We start from the raw sequence: 22,382 nt of genomic DNA on the forward strand, positions 1-22,382 counted from the left end.
GTGAACTGATTTCTCCTCTTGGGATGTTCTTTCCAGGGTATCCAGTGCTTCAGGAGTCTCTTAATTTTGCTGCTTCTGCTTCATTTGTTGTTTGCCTTTTTGGCAATGGCAGAAATATTCCTGTGGTTTGGAGCTCTGAGGAAATGTCTCTGTAGCCAAGTAGGGGATGGGAGCAAGGGCTTGTTCCTAAAGCCCCAGGGCTGTGGTCCCCAAACATCAGCTCAGGGAACTGCTGACACACAGAGCTTTTAAAACCCTCATTTGGTGAAACTCCTGAATGCTTATTATTTCACTTAAATCTCCAAATCCACCCCTAGGTAGTGATGTGCTCACCCAGCTCTTCATTTCTGGTTCTCTTGCTCCTGCTTCCCAGAGGGGCCTGATTCCAAACTCCTCCGTGGTACCTGGAAACAGGGAATAGTTAATTCTGGCTGGGCTTTGGGACAGGTTGTTCTGACCAATTTATTTTGCCCAGGTTTTTGTTGGATACCAGCAGTCCCTTTGCTGGGAGTGCAGGTGCTCTCCTGAGAACAGGAGTGGGAGATGCTCCAAGCTCTGAGACCCCAGAGTTTGGGTATAAATATGTGCAAGTAACTAAATTACAATGGGTTTGGAAGGTGTGCCTGGCAATAAGGAAACTCCTGGTGAGAGGGGGTGGAATGTGGGGGATGTCTGTGTTTAAAGGAAGAATATTTGGTCGTGGTAAGTTCTTTGGGATCAGTCAAGGTGATTTTTCCACCCTGGATGTGACTGAGCAGTGGGATCTGGGACGGGCTCACCGTTCCCCTTTAGCCTTCAACTCCCTCAGCACCAGCCCCCAGAGAAGATTTACATGTTCTGTGCAGGGAAAGCTTTTTATTTGGTGCAGAGACTCTGCTTTCCCCATCTTTCCACTGCTTGCCTTTGGGCTGCCCTGCCACTGGAATGCCACTTCCCAAAGAAATTAATTAGGCACCCAGCCCGTGGCTTAATGAGCGTGTTGGGGAAGGGTGAGGGTGTCACTGGGGATTTTGCTGATGCTGGTTTGGGGTCCCAGTTCTCAGAGAAGGCTACTGGAGGCTTGTCCTGCAATCCCTGCTGCAGAGTTTAATCAGTTGAGACAAGCTGCTGAGCAAACACAGAGGACCTCTCAGAGCTCGAGGAAGGAACGACCTAAATAGTTGCCCTGTGATTCTGTTGTGGCTTATTTCCATGTGAAATGTGAGTAATTGAGGGAATAACCATCATTTTTTGGTTATTTCAGTGGCCTTGGTAAGATAAAGAATGAAAATCATTCTGGGAGGATGTTCAGAATATCTCTGATTTTGGAAGAAGTGCCCTGTAGAGGCTGGGAGGCAGTTTGGGAGGAGCAGCCCTTAAAAAGGGACGCTCCAGATTTTTATTTATTTATTTGTTTATTTTAAAACCGGCCTTTGCATTTCTGAGGTGTAGAAGGAGATAACATTTGGAACATCCTTAGTGAGTGTTTTGCTTACAACTTCCACTGTGGGGAAGAGGGACAAGAGCTGTTCTTTTAACAACTGTTGGCTGTTCAAACCAAGAGCTCGTCACCTAAAGTTGAAGAGGAACAGCCAGATTTGAAAACTGGCTCAAAATAAGAGTTGTTTTTTTTTTTTTTAGTTAAACCTTATCTGAAACCTGCAATATTTCAGTGCCTTCTGTCTGCCTCCCCTCTGGAATGTGAGGAGAAGGACGGGCTGTGTGGGTTGGGATTTGTGGGTTTGAGTTCAGTTTTCCCTCTTCCAGCTACTCTGTGTTTGACCTTGAGTAAGTGATCTACTCCCTGAGATTACAAGCAGTTCAACTTGTGCCTAACCTGATTTATGTGCAGGACTTGTGCCTTTGGAGGAGGCTGTGAACATGTTAAAATTACATGTCTACTGCCTTGATTTGTTGGCAGTCACTGTGGTGGAAGTTCTCTGCACTGACCAGTGACTGTTCCATTTGTACCCCTGTCACATTTTCCATAGAATTTACTGTTGTGGTGGAGTTTTTAGAGTGATATAAATAAATAAAACCAATCTGCCAACGCATTAAAAACAGAGCTAGGGGGAAAAAAAGTGGATTTGCAGGACTTTGAGGGGGAGCTGCTTCTATAAATATGTTCATTTCCAGTTGTAATTTATGACCTGTTTTAGTTACAGCCCCAAATTGAAAACGGGTACAGTAAGTGAAATGAAATTAATTGAGCCCAGAGACTTGCCTGGTGCAGAGATGAGGAGGGACTGTGGGTGCAGGACAAAGTTCTTCTTTATTTGGGAAAGAATATGCAAAGAAGTGCCTGACACTGATTACATTTTGCTCTCACCAAGGAATAAAGCTGCCCAGTGGCAGCAAGTGATGATGGCAAGGCAGGAGTGCTGCAGAAAACACGAATATTTAGGAACCTCTGGACCAACCACGTGATCTGTAACTAGAGGTGCCACTTAAATGCTGAATCCCAGGGAGAGGTTGGGTTTCTGATGTCACAGGTAAATATGTGGGGATACTGAGTCATGAGAGACTGTTGAGCAAGTGCAGTGCTCACAGACATGCTCGACGAGTTCCTTATTTCAGCGTATGCAAAAATCCTCCCTGCCTTCACTGGCACTGCAAACTAATCCTGAAAGGGTACAGAGTGTGCCTTTCACAGGGCTCTGGGGATTTGGAGGAAAGGTAAAGTCAGTGCTGGCCCTGGAGCGTTGTGAGGAGCTCCTGGTGATTGACTGCTTTCACAAGAATGTCTCCTGGTGGATTCTGGGTGAAGATCAACTTTGATTTTTGAGTGAAGTTTTCTCGTGCAGGGGGAATTTATTCCTTGTTCTCGGTGCTGTTTCAGGGCTCCAGCCTGCAGGAATCACCTGTGGGGTAGGTGGGGATCCTGTGCCTGACGTGGTGTCACAGCAGAGCAATCAAATGGTTAATATTAAAAACTCTGCCTCTCCAGTTGTGGCAGCAGGGCTTGCATTTCATGGCTGACATCAGCCAGGCTGTTCCAGCTCCTGCTTCCTTCACATCCTGCTTTCCATCCCTCCTCCCTCCTTAGTTGTTTTTTTTTTTTTTTTAGTGCATCTCATATTCTGTGTGGTTAATAAGCAAATTTGTCATCTGCTTATTTTTGTCTTTGCTAACACTCCCCCCCACCCTCCCTCCTGCTCAGCCCAAATTACCAGTAAGCCAGTGAATTGAAGATAATGCTACTGTGAATTATCCTTTGCTGCAGGGCAGCTTTGCAGCCCTAGTGCCAAGCTGACTTCAGTTGTGGGAATAACAGCAGGCAGTGCGAGAAAGAACTGGGAATTTTGCTCCTGCCAGGAGGGGCTCGTGGGTGTTGAAGGGTGCAGAGGCTGAGCTTTAGGAGGCACCTCCTTGCAGGTCATTTTTGGGGACATCTTTGGCTGGTCTGTCCTGGCCTTGGCCTGTGAGTTGCTGCTGAATTGCACTTGCTGTTTAAAAAGGAGCCAGAGACAAATACAACAAGTTTATTTGTTTGCACAGTGAGGGGGTCTTTGTGGGGATGTTTTGTGTCAGCTCCCAGTAAGAAAACAGTCCTTATTCTAATGAACTCACATGGCAGCTAAACAAAAAGAAACAAACATAAGGACAGGCAGAATTGAAGGGATTTGGGGTTTTGGTTGTTGTTTTGAAACGAGAGGATCACGGAATAAATAATGGGTTTTAAATGTTGAAAAGAGAGAGGTTGGACCCCCCCCTTCACATGTTTTGTATGCACACATATTCCTTTATCTGAAATAAAAGTGGAAGTAATAAAAAATGAGTGAGTAGAAGGTACAATCCCTCTCTGTGCCCGTGGCCTGGGACCTGCTGGGTACAAGAAGAAATCCATGCCATAATTCTGTGGCCAAGCCTGGCAAACTGACTGAAGGTTGCTTCCAGTGACTGCTTGGGGATGCAATTGGTTTTGACAACCTTGAGTCTATCACTGTCATTCCAATAAAATGTGTTGCTTCAAATTAAGCAAAATAAGACCCTTCTTCTTTTTTTTTTACAGTCCTAGAAACTCTTGGGTCTTATTGTTCCCTTCTCCTTTTTATCCTGAGGGCTCCTACCGGTGGCGATTTGTCTCCGGATTCGGAGCTTCCCAATGTGTCAGTTAATAACTGGGGCACTGGGAACTCTCAGAGCAGACTGAATATCGTAATTAGAGCTCTCTGGGTTTGATTTCTTTGGAGTAATGTCATACAAATCAGGAAATGGCTTTAGAACTGTGCACAAGTGGGACACTCCTGTGAACTTCCACGGCCGAGGGGGTCCGGTGAGGTTAAGTGATGGTGGAACAGCACTAAATGGGGCCAACTCTCTCATGGAAAATCTGGCCCTTAAAATTTGCTGTAGCTCTTAAAAACTTACTTAAAGTAGTCCTAGAACTACCCTGACTTTTCCTTGCCAAGACTTGTGATTTTTTTCACGTTCACATGGTCCTGTTTTTTTTTTTACAGTGTTTTCTTTTTGCTTGCAGCAGCCAGGTAAAACAAATAACACCAACACATCTGTCAGCTCATGGAGTCTTAAGACATTCTTTTCTCCAAGGGTAGGAAGCATAGAGATATAAATGCAAAACAGAATGCTCTTGAAAATAGATTATTCCCTTCCTAATATGATTTGACTCTCCGGAGTGTCAAGCTGTGAGTGCAGGTGTCAGGAGCCATCCCAAAGGTGTTCTGGGAGGCTGTGTACAAAATCTGAACTTTCACTGAGCCTGTGTTACCAGGAAAAGCTGTGTCTCCAGGGGTGGAGAGCAGGGTCTGCTGAGGTGAAGTAAAGCAGCTCTGGGGTTTGAGAACCTGACAGTGCCTCCTGTGGCTGCTGTGTTTTCTTAGGGCCAGATTTCCTTTGGAAAACAGTGACTCAGGACACGGTCAGAAGGTGATAGCTGTGTTAGAAAGTTCTGAGATGCTGCCAAGCTGTCAAACCCTCTTCGAGATCCTTTGCTTAATGTGGATTTCTGATCTCCCCACCAGACAGACTGCCTTTTGAAAGGGTTTTTGGTGGCTTCCTGGGTACTGGTTTTGAAAGCAGCAGGTAGACCTTTGCCTGAGGATAAGGCACTCAGGATGTCTTTGGGCAAATTTAAACAACTAGTCTGTGTTTCAAAGTTGAATTCCCAGCCCTGCCATCCCCCTGCCCCCCCTTTCTCACCCGTGCTGTCTCCTTTTAATAGCTTCTGTGTTTCTGTCTCCAGACTCCAGGGATCACTAATTAAGGAATCAGCCCCTGGTTGGTTGGATAAACCACTGGCAAGTGCTGCAGTCCCAGAGCTGCTGGTGTTCCCCAGCCCCTGGCAGAAAATGAGTGAAGACAGGGACACAGCTGTAATGAAGAATGGGCAGATTACAAACCCACCGGGATGGGGGCTCCTCTTATCTGGCTGTGCCAAAGAGCGGGGTATGAGTCTCAGTGAACCGGGGATTAGGAAATGACAGACTGCAGTTTTACTCCTGAGAGGTGCTATTGGTATCCTGCCACGAAAAAATAGGATTTGGGAAGCTCAGAAAGGTGTTGAGGATTTATGGGGTTGGACTGGTTGAGCTGGAGCTTGTTCAGCTGCTCTTCGCTGTGTTTGTGGCAAAAAGCAGCAAGAGAAAGTTTAGGGTTTACCCATCCCAGGGTTACCTCTGCTGATGTTGGGTCAGTTCAAAGTGTGAAAAGCTGCTCTGGCTCCTGAACTGTAGCTCTGCTGGCAGATGGGATTGTTGGTGCTTTAATTTGAGTTTTGATGAAGGATGGATGATGCAACTCCGACAGCTCCAGTAATAGGGGAAAACTTAAAACTACTTTGCAGTTTCAAGCCCGGCCTTCTTCTTGGGGAGATGAATGTGTTCATTAAAAATTAGTGATTGGGGCCTGTGTTTTCCTCCCCTTCTCCCCAGCACTAATGCACTGGAAAATTAAGGGCAGAGTTCTGGTGGATTCAACCTACGAATAGTAGGTTTACAAAAATTTACAAGAGCTCGTAGTGCCAGGACAAGGGGGAATGGCTTCAGAACGTCAGAGAGGAGGTTTAGATTGGATATTTAGAAGGAATTGTTGGCTGTGAGGATGAAGAGGCCCAGGTTGCCCAGAGAAGCTGTGGCTGCCCCTGGATCCCTGGAAGTGTCCATGGCCAGGTTGGAGCAGCCCACAGCAGGGGGTGGAACAAGATGGTCTTTAAGGTCCCTCCCAACCCAAACCATTCCGTGAAACACCCATTTAGAAGTCAAATGCGCTTTGGAATGAAAGGTTTGCATTTTCCTTGCTCTCCCTTTGCATATGGAGAAGGTTCAGCTCTCTGCCTGTGATGCATAAAATCCCAGCACCTTTTATCTGAGCTGTTGCTCTGAGCAGCCTCTCAGGTTGCTGAAATGACTCTTTCTTTTTTTTTTTTTTTCCCAAGAGTGGGAGGTGGGGATCCAAACAGGCAGAGCTGGGCAGGTAAAGAGCAGGTCCCTCCTGTGTTAATGGGGCCTCTCCCAGAACAGGCTCCCTGGGTGTTTTTCCAGCTCCTGGATAAGGGTTCCACGGGGGCAGTGTTTGGAGGAGCACCATTTCTTGGTGCGTGGCAGTTCTTGGCAAGCTTGCTCCCCGTCTCAGCTGAATGGTTCAGACCTATCTGAGTTTAATTTTCCTTAAATGGGTGGCTGGAAGAGCTGTTGGCACACGTGTCTGGCTGCATGAGGAACGAGGAGCTGGTGATCTGATGGAAAAGCTTGTGGTGCACCTGGGGAAAAGGGGGGAATAGAGCATTCCTGTGTCCTTCAGTGCTGCTGGATCTTGTGGGGATGCCCTGAACAAGAACAGCTTGGACAAGTATTTCCTTATAAATAACTCAAAAGCCTGTGTCAGGTGCCTGAGTGAGTCCCTGCAGTTTTCCTCTTGCTTACAGTTCTTCAGGAGCATGATGGTAAATGAAATAACCACCTCTTATCACTGTGTTCCAGTTCCAAACTGTGTTCCAGTTCCTGAAATGAGGGAGGTTGGCTCACCCCTGTTTATATGGACAGCTGTGATCCATCAGCCCCTGCAGTCTGTGCTACCACTCTGCTGTTTTTCCAAGTGGAACGGTAGATATTGTTGTAAAATGTGTGACAGTGTGGGGGGGGAAGTCTTTTGAGAGTGCTCACCTTCCCATGTGGACCCACACCCAGAGGCTCCCTGCTCCTTAATTTATATCTGACTTGGGATTCTGTGACAAGCTGGAAATCTCCCTTTTAACGCCTAAACAAACTCGTAGGTCCAGTTGCACTTTGAAGTCTGAAGTGTGGGTGGAATTTATTACCAGGTCTGAATGCAAGAGGTCTGAACCCAGTTTTTCGTTGTGTTACAAGTTTGTCCTGCAGTGTGGCTGTCCCAGGGAAGTGTTGGAGGGCTGGGGCTCTGCTGACCCCACCACCAGCAGCGTGTTCCTGGTGGGAGACTAAACTTCCAAGGGGGCACCCAAGGACGACCTCATTTGGGATCTGGATTGCAGAGTGCTTTGTCCACAGAGAGTGTCCAGGCCATGTGAGCAGCTGGAACATGAAGTGGGTTCGTGTTTTATCCCTTTGAGGGCAGCTGGAGGTTCTGGGAATTGCGTGCAGGGTGCAGTTCACTTCCCAAGCTCCCACAAAGAACCCACCAGTGAAGGCTGCCGGTGGTTTCCCACAAAACAAAAGGGTACATGGCCTTTTGGGGGGGTTTTCTGTGGGAGGGTTGACCTTTGGCATGTGCTCTGAAGGTGCCAGAGGTGTTTGACTCCACCCTGGTGGTGCCTGTGTTTTATCCATGTCACATCCACTCCAGCTCACATCTGACTCGTGGGCTGTACCTCTGGAAGCTGGGCTGGTACAGACCAAAAGACCTCGTTAAACTGAACTAAATGATTTCCACCACATCAGTGACCAGAATTAGGCCATTTAATTAAAATATGTCTAGACAAATAACCTAGGGGGAGGGAGATATTATCTGTAATAAGTGTTTGAGGTTTCTGCACAGGGACCATACTAAACAAATTTATGAATAGCTTCTTTTCTCTCCCAAGTATCTGGAGTCTTGGAGCACTGTAGCCACTGGTGGATAATGTGTTTTCTTCTGGTGTAACTGGATTGGCACTTATCTCTTTGTTAGCAATTATTCAACCTGTCTGTAAATAATATTTCTGTGAGGTATTGATTAACACTTGTGGCTGTTTTCTGACCCAGCTTTATTATTATGATGAGGTGCTTTTAGGAGAGCACAAAAGGAACATTTCACAGAGGAATCAAAACTGATTCTTATCTTGCCCACTCTGCTGTGGGTTTAGCATTTCTTGGGTTGTGTTGTTTGGCAGCTGGTTGCTGACTTTGCCATGGCTGTGTGACACCTTTTATTGAAAATGAATTGGTCAGTTGTAATAAGAGGCCTGGGGTTGCTGCCATACCCAGTGCTTACTTAGAATGGTAGAAATAAACTCCCTTGTTTTGCAAAATTAATCCACACAGTTACTCATTTTCTAAAATGAGGACCTGACTGTGTCTGGGATTTTTGTTATCCCATGCAGGAATATTCAGAGAGTTTCAGAGGAAATTAGATTTTTAGATGGAAACTTAGTTATCTTAAAAGTGATGTTTAGGGGAAGAAATGATGAAGAGAAACTGATGTTTTGGCCCTGTTCATGTCTCCTGCTGCCACCCAGAACCCCCTTTCTGCCTGACTGGTGGGGGGATGTGAGCCACGGGATGAGGAGTTGCCTTTGTGCCATTTTGGGGGTGTGACAGCAAAGAGTGGATCTGTCTTGATGTGAATCCTGTTAGTGTGGGAAACCCTTGGAATAATTTGTGGCAGCAGGGGGCTGAAGGGTGGTCTGGCAGCCAGAGGAGATCCCTGAGCCCCTGGTGTGATCCGTGGACTGTAATGAACCCTGGGGAAGTAATTCCTGCTGCTGTCACTGCTTGAGCCAGCTGGGTGCAAACTAATTTGGGTTTAGTACCTCGAAATGCCTCATTTGGTCCATTTTGATCGTGAGCAGATGAATTCCAGGCTCAGGCTGGGACATCCACACTCAATTCTGGCTGGAGATCCAAGAGCAGTGGCTGCACGTTGGTGAATTGATGTTATCCCAGAACATCCTTGGGGATGCTGTGACATCCTGGGCATCCATGGAGCCCTTAGAGCTTCCCAAATAACTTTGGAAGGACTGAAAGCACAGCTGAAAGGATGTGCTGTTCGTGTCTGTGCACTGCCAAAAACCTTGTCTTTCAACCCCAAGCCTCCCAAGGAGGCTCCAGGAACGTCGTGCAGCTCTCAGAGTGCCGGGTCACGACCTGCCTGCAGAGCCCTGGCTTTCCAACAGGCTGCATCCCTGCCTCGACTCCGTGTGAATGACATCCCTGAGCGCTATTTTGAGCGTCCTGCTCCGGAGTTTTGGAAGATAATTGCCCCCTTGGGGAAAGCCAAATCTGAGCCAGCTGTTTGAAATGGGCATTCCACAGCCAGCTCAACTGCTGGCACTCATCTCCTGTGCAGTGATTCTTTTTTTTTATTTTTTTTTCCTAGGTTGTTTGTCAAGACCTGTTTAATTTTACGGGGGCTTGTTAATATTTATTGGTTTGTAGCTCAGGCGTTGGAGTGGGACTCGGAAAGCTGGGTTCAGGTCGTAATTATGCTGACCTGTCCCTTCAAGACTGTGACTTCCTTGGTTTTGTGGCAGAGATCGTGCCTGTCCCCTTGGGACAGCTGCAAGAATAGGTTCATTAACACCTGTGAGATTGAAATGTAGCCACATAAATAATTTACTAAACAATACAGGGAGCAGGGGAAAAAGGGGACTAACAGAAAAGGCAGAAAACTGTCAGTGTGGCTTAAATGCTTGTTTTGGCCGGTTCTATTCCCAGCTCTTTCTGAGGGAGTAGATGGTATAGATAAAAAGAAATTTTAAGGTCTTAGGACTCCAAAAATCAACCATTTCTTTGCTTCTCTGGGCACAAAATTAAAGGTAACCTTTTTTCTGGGTTAGCTGGGCATGGAGTGGAGGGGAACAGTGTGCACAGTTGTGCCTGTTAGTGCTCAAATCAAACTAATTTCTTGAGATATCAATTTAAAACCCATAAATGCCTGTATTTTAGTGGGATTTTTCACACCTTGAGCGTGGCACAGCTATTTGAAATATTGTTAATTAAGGGGCAGAGGAGCAAATCATATTCTCTACGTGCCACTGCTCTTTAACAGTCAGTCATAAATATTTCAAAGTGCTTAATTGGAAGCCGTTCCTCACAGAGGCTGCAAAGTGCAGCGTGTTTGGAGACCCTTTTGAGGTAATGGGCAGAATTGCTGGCAGGGTCTGGAGCTGGGCTGAGCTGCTCTTGACTGAAATGGGAGGATGAGGCAGCTCTGGGCTGCGAGCCCAAGGACCAGTTGGTTCAAAACACGTGGAAACCTTTTCCTATGAGTCACTGTGTCAGAGGGCTGCACTCGGGGAGGACTGACAGGCCTTTCAGAGTGCTTGGGGGGTGATGCAGAGGGCAAAACGGGCTTGCTGTGGATCAGAATTCCCCTGTTCCCAGGCAGGCAGCTGCAACACAAACGCTTCCCTCCCTCCCTCCCTCCCTCCCATTCTCCCGTCCTTGCTTTGGGATTCTCGTGCCCTGATCTCGCTCAGGCAGAATCTGGACCTTCCCTGACCAAGTAAGGAGGTTTTCTGCTGCTTGAATGTCTGTCTTAAATGCTCACAGAGGAGCTTTCAAACGTGGAGGTGCCATAATTTTCTTGCCAGGTGCCCTCCTCGAGGTCATGCAGCGCGTTGGTGCCAGGGCAGAGCCCGAACAAATTTAGTTGTCCTTGAGTCCCAACTTAACTGCCATAAAAAGTGAAGCTTTATGCTTGGAATAAGGACAGATTTGGGCTGATTCTCTCTCAGGGAACACAGCAGTTCTTACTTCATCCACGTGCTTAAGGCTCAGGTCACCTAACCTGGTCCAGGCCCAAGGTGCCAAAACTTTTCCGGTGTCCTGCAGTTCTCCTGGAAGATGATAAATCATCCCTGCTGTTCCAGGAGGCTGGCAGGGCAAAGTGCTTGGATGTGCCTGCAGGAATAGGGGTGGAAAAAACCAGGGAAGAGGCAGTTCCGTGGGCAAAAGCGTTTAGTGTGGTGCTGAGGATCAGATGTGGCAGGGGATAAGTGGTGTGTAAATAAACGGGAGCATTAACTGTTTTAATTGCAGACAGAATCACCAGGACTGTGTGTTTGGGTTTTCACAAGGGTGAAGAATAACACGAGGCAGAGGCTAGCAGCTAATTATATAAACGAAGAAAAAGAAGGTGTTTTTTGATGTGCTTGTCACCTGTGTGGGAAGAGGTGACTTCCCCAACACCTCGTTTCCCGTTTTCTCGCTAAAATTTCTACAGAACCTGTAAAAAAAAGGAGCTCGTGTGCACTGAAGCTGGGTGTCTTTGTTTGAAGAGGGTTTTGTTCCACAGTTGTGTCACTTTTGTAGATATGGGTGTGTCATTTCTGTCATAATTGTGGGTAGCACGCTCATATCCATTTTTGACAGGTTTATGGGGGAGCTGGCACACAGCAGTGCTTATATGGAAAGGCACAGCACTGACAGAGTAGTTCGGGAATAACAACCCAAAAAAAGAGAGAATGCTGGCTCCACTGTGGTATTTTGAGGAGTGATTGGCACGAGCCTTCCACAGGGAAGGAGGAAGGGGAGTGCTGCCACACAGTTCCTGCTCACCAGCTCTGTGGGGTGCAGGCAAGATGTGAGGCTTTCGTGCAGCACAGATCCTTTGTGCTGAGCAGAGCCCTTCCACTCTGCTCTGCACTGGGGTGTTTATCTGCTCAGCAGAGGGATTTCTCTTTTCCATTCTTCCTTCTTTCCAGAAAAAAACCCACTACATCCGAGCCAAGCCTCACCTGTAAATTCAGCAAGGGGCTTAATACCCATTCCTTTCTCTGTGCTGGGAGGGTGGTTAAAGGCTCTCTGTGTCCTGGCCTCAGCTACAAAAAGCCCAAGGTTTTATTTTTAAAGATTCAAATTGAAGTGTTAATCAGCTCCAGCAAGACTGTTTCAAAGCTCTGCAGCCTTGGATTCCAAATTCTGATTACTTACAGTTTTACTAATTTAAACAGGTTTTTGGAAAACTGCTGCTCCGTCAGTAGAAGTTGCCCAAATTATGTTGTGGAATATCCATCCTTGGAGATACTCAAAGCTTGACTGGACATGGCCCTGAGCAACCCAAACCTGCTGTGAGCAGGAGCTTGGGCCAGATGATCCCTGGATTTCTTTTCCAAGCAACGTGATTCTGTGAATCAAAACCAACACCTGAATAATCTCCTACCTGCCTTTGAGGTGGCAGGAGTCACTGAAGGTACTTGAAGGGTTTCATTCCTTTGATTTCTCTCTGAGGATCCCCAAGCAAGTCAGTAAGGAATGAAGCTTCTCTCCCCTTCTCCCGTCAGTAAAGGACAATTAGAGTTAAGGAAAGACTTGATTATGATCCCAGTGATGAGATGTGATTAATCTGGTGCTGAATTAAATTAGGATGCTCGCTTTGTGTCATGGCAGACATTAACCTGCAAGGAATCTGCAGGGCCACACTGCTGTGTCAACCCTGCATCTCCCCTGGCTGTGATCTTGGAGGACTGGGCCTGCAACTGGAAAGGGAAATTTACTTGTTAAGCTCATTTTCCAAGAAAAATCCTCCAGCTGGTGGTGGAGGTGCAGTCTGTCACAGACATGCATGATGCAATCAAAATGCAAGTGTGAGCAACACTAACAAACCCAGGGCTTAATGGGCAACTACCTAAATGCTCGTGAATCCCAGTCATCAGGAGCTTGTGGGGCTCACCTGTACATCCCAGTTAATGTGGGATCAGCGGATATTCTGAGGCAAACGGCTTGGCAGAAGGATGAGAGACAGGGTGAAGCTAAACAATCCTGGTTTTCCCAGCTCTTTGGAGGAAAACAAGGAGTCAGGGTACTGGGAAGGTGAGCAGGAGCGTGACCTGTCGCAGAAACAGGTGAGAGGGTGAACAGGGCTGGGGTGGGTAAATGCACAAACACCTTTTTGTGCAGAGCAGGGTGGTAGGAAAGCCAGAGGATCCAGACACAATTCCAGGAAGCGAGAGGAAGGAGGGGCTGTTACCAGCAGTGATTGTTTCATTTAGTAATTAGTTGTTAAATCTCCTCTAAGTCAAATAAAGCAGAGGATGTGAGCTCCTGGAACTGCTCCCTCCTCCCCTTCCCCACATATCCACACCCTTCTCTGCAGATCCCCTCAGATGGGAGGTGTGGTAGTGGGGGGCTTGCTGGGGATGTAGGGCAGCTGCTTGGGGGCTATTCAAGAGTGTGGGGTCTTTCTCATGCTCTGTCTCTGATGTTCTGAGTGACCTTGGGTGAGCTGTTCCCCCGTGGTCTTCTTTTACCTCCCTTTTACCTGGTAGGTGCATTCGAAGAGGAGGAACTGAAGGATCTCGTGTCTGGTGCATCGAGGTTTTTCCTGGAGTGCAGGGAAAAGGAAAGCGCCTCAAGTCTCTGAACAGGGAAGAAAAAGAAATCTCTTAAATAGTTGGTGTGCTGGCAGAGTCTCCCCTCCCTCCCCTTTTCAAGAGAGAACCGTGTACAGGTGGAACACAGAGGGGTTGGTGACCCGGCTGAGCTGGAAGTGGCTGTTTTGTTGTGTCACCTTTGTTGTTTTTTTTTTTCACTCAGTAGTGGCTTTGTGGACAGACAGGTGTTTATTTGCTCTCTTCTCCCTGACCCAGAGTGGCTCCTCACCTCAGCTGGGTGGGAGACTGTGTGTGCTGGGAGGGGGACCGTGTGTGTCCCACCCCCCCCAGCAATTACAGAGGCAGGATGTGACCTGGGAAACAACTGTCTCCTTTTCTGAAGGGAAGCTTTCACTCTGGGAGAGCAGGGGATGTGTTTCTTGGTATCAGATGGTCTTTGGTCTTGGTACCAGACAGTAAGCCTGTTAACAATCACACTGAGGGCGCTGGTGATGTGTCTCCACAGTCGATCACATCCAATGCCAGTGGACTTCTTCACCTCTCAGGAGCTCTCTCTGGCAGATGAAATGCATCCCCTCTTCTTTTCCACACTGCCTTTGGCTGGCTCTGGGTTGTGAACCCGTTATTTAGGGCTTTACCCACCCTGATATTCAGGATATCAGTTCCTAATGGACTGTGTGTTCCAAGACCAGACAAAGGCAGGTGTCTCCCCCTGCCCTGGCTCCCAGGTTTTTATGGACAAACACAAAGCTGCTCTCAGACTGAAGCATTTGCTGCAACCATTCCTGTTCCTTTCTTGCCTCCTCTCCATTGCTTCTCTCCTTGCTGAGAACTGAAAGGAGCTGCCTCTTCACTACAAATAATGATTTGTAAAACAGCGATATTTGAAATTAGTGGCTGCTGCTGTCTTTGATGTTCTTGGCGCTGTTGATTGCTGCCCAAAGCAAGCTGGGAATTACAGTCTGTCATTCTCTTGCCTCATAGCTCAGGGCTATATTTAGTAGTTCAAGTTGCAACAGATCTGGAAGTTGTTCCCTTCAGCTGCAGCAGAGGCTGGGGCTGTGATGGAGCTCGTTGGTTTGTCGGTGGCGAGTCCAGGAGCTCGTTTTCCATCACGAGGACAACTGAACCAGTCAGTGCAGTATTGCAGGGAGCTCCTTCTGAGAAAGTCCCCCAAGCCTTTTCTGTCAGTGTGGTTTTAATGCCTGATTTTTGCCTAAATCTTGGAGCTTGGTGCAGAAATCCTCCATGTGATTCCTGAGGTGCCATAAGTGTCATTTCCTTATGGGGGGGTAGGGGGAAGATGCTGCCATTTAAAACCTACAGCTGTCAAGATAAAATTATTGCAGTGTCTTTCTTTGCTGACTCAGCATTTGGGGCTCTGCTGAGGGAGTGTTCTCTGCAGGACTCCATGAAGATCAAAAGGTAATGTCTGAATTTGAGTCCATCCACTGGGGCTGGAGATCCCAGGCAAGTGTCTAAATCCTCTGCCTGCACACAGGCTTTGCAGCTTTCCAGAATTACAGGTCTGAGAGCTTTGCTGAATTGTCAGAGGTTTTTAAAACCCTGGGTATTTTGTTGCTTTCAGTGGAGTTTACTCTTAATTGTCTCCTCAGAGTCCAAGTATAAATGACTAAAACCAATAAATGGAACCATGTGATCTGATTCCTGCTGCCAAAAGGTGAAGGGAGGACGGATTCTTTAGGAGTTAAATGAATATTTTAAGATGTTTTTCTTTCCAATAATAGGAAAGGGGTGAAGAACTGCCTAATATTGCGCTGCCAGGCATTAACAATGCAAATAAGTGTGGAGAAAAGAAGGTGGTGTTCATTGCCTCTTAAAATATGTGCAAATGCAGGTATTAGTGGTGGAGTTATTTATTTGCAGTTTTCCAAAAGTAAGTTGGAAAGAAACTGCCCATTTGCTCTGCAGTCTTCTCCTTCCTGACCAGTTTTCCCCCCTCCATGTTTCAGTTGCTTTGTGGCTGTGGTGGTTTTTTCTTTACACAAAGTAAGGCAAAAACATAAATAAAGGAAAACGTGGTTGTGGATCCACACATTTTTATGGAGTTTGACTGGACTTCAGGTTGGCTTTTTGAGAAAACCACTTCTAATCTTATGTCATTTCAAACTCCTGATTTTTTTCCTATTTTTTTTTTTCCAGGGTGGTAAAGGAGGAGATCTCAGATGACAATGCAAAGCTCCCTTGCTTCAATGGAAGAGTGGTGTCCTGGGTATGTTGGCTCATGTGTCTGTAATAAATCTGTGCTGTTTGATGCAATATGTACAGTAGCAGCAGAGTTGGTACCTGGATCCTGATTTTTAGAAGGGTCTTGAATCTCAAATTACATGAGAACAAAAGCTTAGTTTTTAATTATATCTATAACATCCTGTAATCTATTTTAAAAATAAGAGTGAAACCCACAAAGTCTGCAGGGTTGAAACATGATTTAAACATGAAAACAGTTTTAATCCTTTAACTAAACAGCCAAAACAATTTATTCCAAAACTGATGAATGTGATATTCTAGGGGGTTTTGGTTGTGTTGTTTAAATTTCATTGCCCTGGCATTGTGGTAGTGCCTGGAAGGTTTAAATGAGGTTTAAACATTGTGTTTGCATTCAGGAAAAAGACACAACAATTTATAGCCTTGGAAAAATAAACAGGGGCAGAGGAATTTGGGCTGGAAGTAATTTTGCCCAGTTATGGAGGGAGTCAGTGATCCAGATGTTACCGAGCCCTGCTGGGATCCCATCTCCCTTATTCCTTCTCTTGCCTGTTTTTAATGTGCTGATGTCTCCAGCATGCCGTGATGTTTGTTTGTCAGCTAACTGGAGTGATTAATTACCATCTCCTAAGTGTTGCACAGCTTTTGGTTGCTTCCCATTCACAAGCAGGTGCCGAGCTGGGTGTGAACAAGCTGTGTGCTTGGTCCCTTCTCCACGTGCCTCCTTCTTTAAACTTGTTACTTTCTACTTAATGGAGATGCCATAAAAGCCTGGTGTTCCCCAGGGTTGCTCTGTGAAATGCAATCATTTCCACCTTCAGGTGATGTTTGAGGCACAGATAAACCCCTGGATAAATTTGGTCAAGTCATACACACTTTTCTCCACCTGGGGACCGGAGGTTTAACCCTGTCAAGGTTTATTAAGTGGTTGTGCACCTTGAGGGAGAGAAGAGAGCACTAGTATTTCATATTTCAACACCAAATTTGGGACGTAGTCTGTGATTTTAATACCCTCTTTCAAGCTGACCTTACAGTCTTGGGTAGAGGGACACAATAGAGGACGAGAAGAGTTGCCCATTTCCCCAAAACTCAAGTTTGTCTCGAGCATGAAATGTATTTTTATTAAGAGCTTGGCTCCATAAGTGAGAGGTTAGAAACATAATGCCATGGTATGAGAACTCTGCTGAAGTAACTGGAGATGTGGGGCAGCCTTTCAGCACTGGGTAAATTAAATGTTTGGATGTTTGTTTGCAACCTTCCTATTTCTGGTAGGATCGAGGTCCACAAGAAAGGAGTAGTAATAAAGTAGGTTTGCTAGAGTTTTTTCCACCTGCACAGCTGGGGCTGTTGGCATTCTCAGCTGGAATGAGCTGCTCTGCCTCCACCTATTTCTCCAGTCCTATACTGATTTTAGAAGATGAAGATCTTCCTCTCCCATTCACAGCCTGGACCCCTAAAATATTTTAGTATCTTAGACCATGGTCTGAAATATTTTAGACTTCAGTTGCTGAAGTTAGACAGGATGAGGGAATTTGCATATAATCCTGCTGGGTAGCTTAAAGTTTCTAAGCCTGGCTTCTTGTAGACAGGATTACGTGGCCTTTCAGTCTAAAATCAAATACAGTATTGATTGCATGCTGGTTCCTGCAGCAGAGTGTGTGTGTGTGTGTGTGTGTGCAATCCATTGTTGTGTGAGGGAAGTGCAATGGATCCTGTAAACATCAGTTTGACTGGGAGATTGTTCTTAGGCAAGGGATGCCTTGTGGATTGTGGGGCTGGGATCTGAGCAGCTGGAAATGCTCCTCATGGGAGGATTGCTTTGCATTTTAGGGCACTCAGGCTCTGGCAGCTGTGGAGTCCCAGCAGCTTCTCAGGTGTTGGGCAGGCCAAAAAACCCCCGTGGCTTTGTACGGCGTGAACGTCACCTCAGTCCTCCCACGCACCCACACGTGCACGGAGTATTAGGCACTTGTTAGATTTTGGTATTAAATTGAGGTCTGAAAAACTGGGAGAGCGTTCTCCCTTCGTTCTGTACTCTTAAAAGTGACCTGCTTCTCCCTGGAAAATGCATTCAGGAGGAAAAGCAGGGTTTTTTTTTGGTTTGTTTCTGTGGGACCTGCTATACCTGTTGAGGTGCCCCAACCTTTTGCCTCAGCATCAGCAGGTGACTGATAACCAGTGTGACTTCCAGAGCTGTTCCAAGGACTGCATTTCCACCCAGCAGTGTGGGTGTCAGGCACTGGAATGCCCTGGTTTGCAGATGGGGGAGTGTTTTAAAGCAGAGTTAAGCTGACCTGAAGCTGTGCTGCTGGGCAGTGCTCAGGGAAGGCAGTGAGCACCACAGGCATCTGCCCCACTTGCCTCCACGAAAAAGGGGGTGATCCCCACGTGTTGTGCTTCGTGGAGGAGTAAATCGGTTGTCAAAGGAATAAAATCCACTGGCATCAGGGAATCAAATTAATGTTTAAACCAACAAACAAACAGCCGTGGTCTGTGAGGCCTGATGGTCCATCTGAAGGCAGCACAAAGTTCTTCCTTAATGAGGGGGTTGGCTGGTGTCCATCCTGGTGTGGGAACTGTTAACCCCTCCAGGCCGTGGCTAAGCATCCATCCTGGTGGCCACTGGTGTGGGATGTTCCCTTGGAGAGGGGCTGGATTTGGCTGAAGGGCTCAGTGCTGCTGAATCTGCTGCTTTGAGGGCACGCCTGAGCCCTGGGTGCTGGTGGTGCTGTTTTTGTCCCTGCTCCAGGGATTACTGAGGGCTGTAGCGTGGGGCTCTGACAGTATGGGAATGGAGGGGACAAAAAGGGACCTCATGTGTGATTAACGAGCCTCTCGTGAAATGGGCTGGGGGGGTGGCACTTGTGTGGCCGTGGCCTGAGAGCAGCTGCTGTTGGAAAAGCAAATTAATAGTAGCTCTGATCAGGAGAGCGAATTAATCCTGAGAACCCCTTTCCTCCTCCTCCTCCACGGTGTGCAGCACCTGCACTGTGTTTGCTCCTCAGTGTCATTCTCTTCCCTGTTTCTTCCCCTTTCCCCAGAGCTGCTGAGCTGGTAAATATTAATTTAGACAACAGGCTGATCATACCTGGATTGTCTTCTGCGTCCCTGACCTGGCTCTCTTCTTCCCAGTCCGGTGGTGTTTGTTTTTATCTGTGTGGTCTAGTTAAAACATTTATCTTTGCATTGTTGGTTCAGTACACCAGTGATTCATTCTGACTCCTAGACACCATTTGGGCTCTTCTGTGCAGCAAAATGTGACTCAGGTTGTTCCAACAAGGGCCAACGTTCCTGGAGTGGAAGCAAAAGCAGTCCCCCAACACCAAACTATTCCACATCAATAAGGCATTAACCTCTTTAACCTCTTCCCTCTCCCAACCAAACCCCCAAGGGTATTTTGTCTCTGGTTGAGAGCTGAATTCTTTTCCCAGCTCCTTAAATAAAATGAGACTTGAAAATATATGGCTTTTCTGTTCTCCAGCTGAAAAACAGGAGAATATGAAGATCAGAACAAGACCATATCTATGTACACACACACACAAGTTCAATGTTATATTTTAATTCTGGGGCTGTTACTATTTTCACTTCAGAGAAACATTACAATCTCTGAAATTTTAAGAATTAATATTAAGAATTTTAAGAATTAATCTGATTCATCAACACAGTTCCTGTGGCAGTGTAGGTTGCTGGCCAGCCCAGGAACTTCACCCACGAGGATCAGTCTGAGCCAGGCCTCTAACAGAGGATGCTTCTACTGCAAGGATCTCAGAGCAAAATTTAGATGTGTGGCTTAAATTGATTATTTCAGAGAATTAGCACCGTGGAGCCTTCTGTGTGTGCTGCAGCAACGTGGCTTTTGCAGACTCTGCTCTCAGCAGCAAATGACATAATGCATTATAAACCCATTTAATTCAGCTGAGGCAGACACACGGATTGGAGGCAGTAGGGAGAAGATACATTGCTTCAAATTTTAGGCTCTTTCCTCCCATCAGCCCGTTTCCAAATTTATGTGCTTATCCCCCTGGTTTGGCCTTGGTTTGGAGCTCTCAGAGATCGCACAGGGCACTTTTTGCAGATGATGTTGACAAGGGCTTCTGTTCACTGGCTCAGCAATCAGCTGAAACATCTGTGTCTGACCTGCATTATGAATTGCAAATTACTTTTTCCACACTAACACCCATAAAATTGCAGGGCTTATCTGCCTCTATTTGCTGCTAATTACTGGAGGAGTTTTATGTAAATCTTGCTGTAAGTTAATTGTTCACAGTTTCGAATTCTTTAATATCCTATTCACTGGAACTTACCAGATAATTGCATACAAATCTTTCAGGGATAGCAAAGTTGGTCTTTACCTTTTGGAAAAAAAAAATTAAAAAATAATGTGTTTTGGGCAGGGCTGTTTCCTTCTCTGGTTTTCAATGTGCTGGGCCTGAGCTTTTCTTTGTCTCCAGCGCTATAAAATGTGTGTCAGCTGGTAGCAGACAGCTTGGGATTCTTTCACAAAACCATCTGTGATGATTGTGGCCCTCACTGTAAATGACTGCAGTGGCCCTGCGTGTGCATTTCAGACCCACACAACGCATTTCAAATTTCAAATCGGAGAATTAAACGCACACGACAGAGCTGAACTCTCTCTCCCCCCCCCATCTCCCCTCCTGACTGATCCAGGGGCTACTTTGAAGTTTTACAAGATGAGTGGCGTTTAGAAATTTGAGATTTTCATCTTTTTTAATAACATTTGAATCCTTCTATTTGTCAGAGGTGGGAACTTTGATCTTGGTGTCATGTGCAGGACTGATTTCCATAGGGGAAGATGTTCAAGGGAGGATCTGCAAGTCTTTAGCTGTTGCTTACTTTTGCTGCCCTGAGAACTCAATGTACAGCTAAATTAGGATTGAATTAGAATCACTGCTGCTAATTAGCTGTTCAAACTTCCTCCCCAGCCCTCCTGTGTCCTGCTTGTTTTTCTCCTCTGCATCTTAGATCTTGTTCTTTTGATTTCAGGGTGGGTTAGGTTTGTTTGTTTGTTTGTTTTTGTGCATGTGTGTGTGTGGTTTTGTTTATTTAGTGGGGTTTTTTTTGTTTGTTTTTCTTTTAAGCACTAAATAATTTGGGACAGAGGGGTACTGCTTAGTAGATCCCTTTTCAGTGGTTGACCTTTAGGTTTTCAGCAATATAGAATTGAATGTCAGAATTCTACATTGACTCGTTTTTACTGTAAATGCAGCTTCTGCCAAAAATAGCTGATGGATTCCCTGTTCTGCTGCACACACAAAACACAGAATACAATTTTTCCCTGGGAATCATTTATTTTGAGTTCTTTGGGACACAAATGAAATTATGTTTTGTTTTTCTCAGGTCCTTACTGGGCAATTTGGGAAAAAAACCTAAAAATAGCTTGCACGGAAGAGATACAATATTTTACCTTCGGGCTTTTTTGCAAGAGCTTAAAATATTTTTCTGTTCTCTTTGCGTGGTCCAGGCAGTGGAAAGAACTGGCTCGTGGGTGCTGCCAGGTCAGAGCCAGGAGGGAGGGCTGTGCCAGCAGCTGGCTTGGCTGTTATCTGTGTCTTTTAGGAAGGATTTACAACATCTGGGAACAATCCCTTGCCTGGCTGCTGGGAATGTGCAGCGTTTCCTATTGGCTGCCAGTGATGTCATAGCCTTCTGTGAGGCTTTCCCTGGTTTTTCTTCTCCATTATCTGGGTGCCAGCAGATAACACTTGTCCTGTTTGTACATAAGCTTTTGAGAGGCTGGATTTGCAATTACAATTAACCCCGTTGGGTAGAGCCACTTAACAGGGCAGCACAGGAGCTTCGGGACTGTTCAGTCATCTTGAGCAAAGTGCACAGAAGGAAAACCCACAGAAGCAGATTTCTGGTGATCTCTTCTGTCTAAAACCGAGCTGATTTCAGTCTCTTCACACATCACATAAACCCTCCTCCATCTGGAGCCTGATCTGCCCAGCATAAGACAATTTCTTGTTACTCAAATAAACAGCCCTTTCCTGATGGGCTTTTCCAGGCCTTCCAGCAGCGCTGGAGTCCTGGTGCCTTTGACAGAATTCCTGCTGGAATACAGGGCCTCATCAGCAAAGCCTTTTCTGCAATTGGTCCTGTGGGAGCAGCCTTCGTGTGGATAATGGGCCACGTCTCTGAAGCCTTGGCTGGGGACTCGAGATGCCTGTGACTGTATGGGAAGTAATTACTTTCAACTTGCAGATAAAATGTGGCTGCTCTGAAGTTGCTGTCAGAAATATAAACGGCTCTTTTTTCGGGTGTTTCTTTAGTTGCTGGTGTCGGTCCCAACACCAGGAGCTGCTGCTGCTGCTCTCAGTGAGAATTTAAATATTGTAGTTTTCCTGCTGATAAATTAATAAATGTTTAGGCAGGTGGGGATATGAGAGCAGAGTGTTGCTCTTTCCCCTTCCCAGGCTGGTTCTTTTCTGGTGTCCCCATCCAGGGATGCTACCCAGGTGATTCCTTGGGCTGGCTCAGCACCTCTGGGGAGTTTGTTCAGATGTCTTCTGAGCTCAGTGAAAGGCAGGCCTTGCCATAATTAGTTAGAAATCAGAATCAAACATGGTGTAGAGGAGAAAAGGGGAAATGGAGCTCCAGGGAGGTGAAACAACTGTTCCAAAGAGTCACTGAAGATCAGGAGCAATAATGGTGTCTGGAAGCCTGGTGTTGACACAGGCAGTGAGCTGAG

At 46.3% G+C, this 22,382-nt stretch overlaps 1 protein-coding gene across 4 annotated transcripts in view; it reads left to right on the forward strand.

The window, feature by feature from the left end:
* The window catches only part of DVL1 (dishevelled segment polarity protein 1), a 63,344-nt gene that overhangs the window by 10,250 nt on the left and 30,712 nt on the right, over positions 1-22,382 (forward strand). For all 4 annotated transcript variants that reach the window (XM_050322586.1, XM_050322587.1, XM_050322588.1 and 1 more), the window contains exon 2: positions 15,611-15,680. In XM_050322586.1, the coding sequence (XP_050178543.1) occupies positions 15,611-15,680 (70 nt within the window). The remainder of the gene's footprint in view (positions 1-15,610; positions 15,681-22,382) is intronic.

Source organism: Myiozetetes cayanensis, unplaced genomic scaffold (genome assembly GCF_022539395.1).
Source record: "Myiozetetes cayanensis isolate MyiCay16 unplaced genomic scaffold, myiCay2020 scf28, whole genome shotgun sequence".
Classification (NCBI taxonomy): Eukaryota; Metazoa; Chordata; class Aves; order Passeriformes; family Tyrannidae; genus Myiozetetes; species Myiozetetes cayanensis.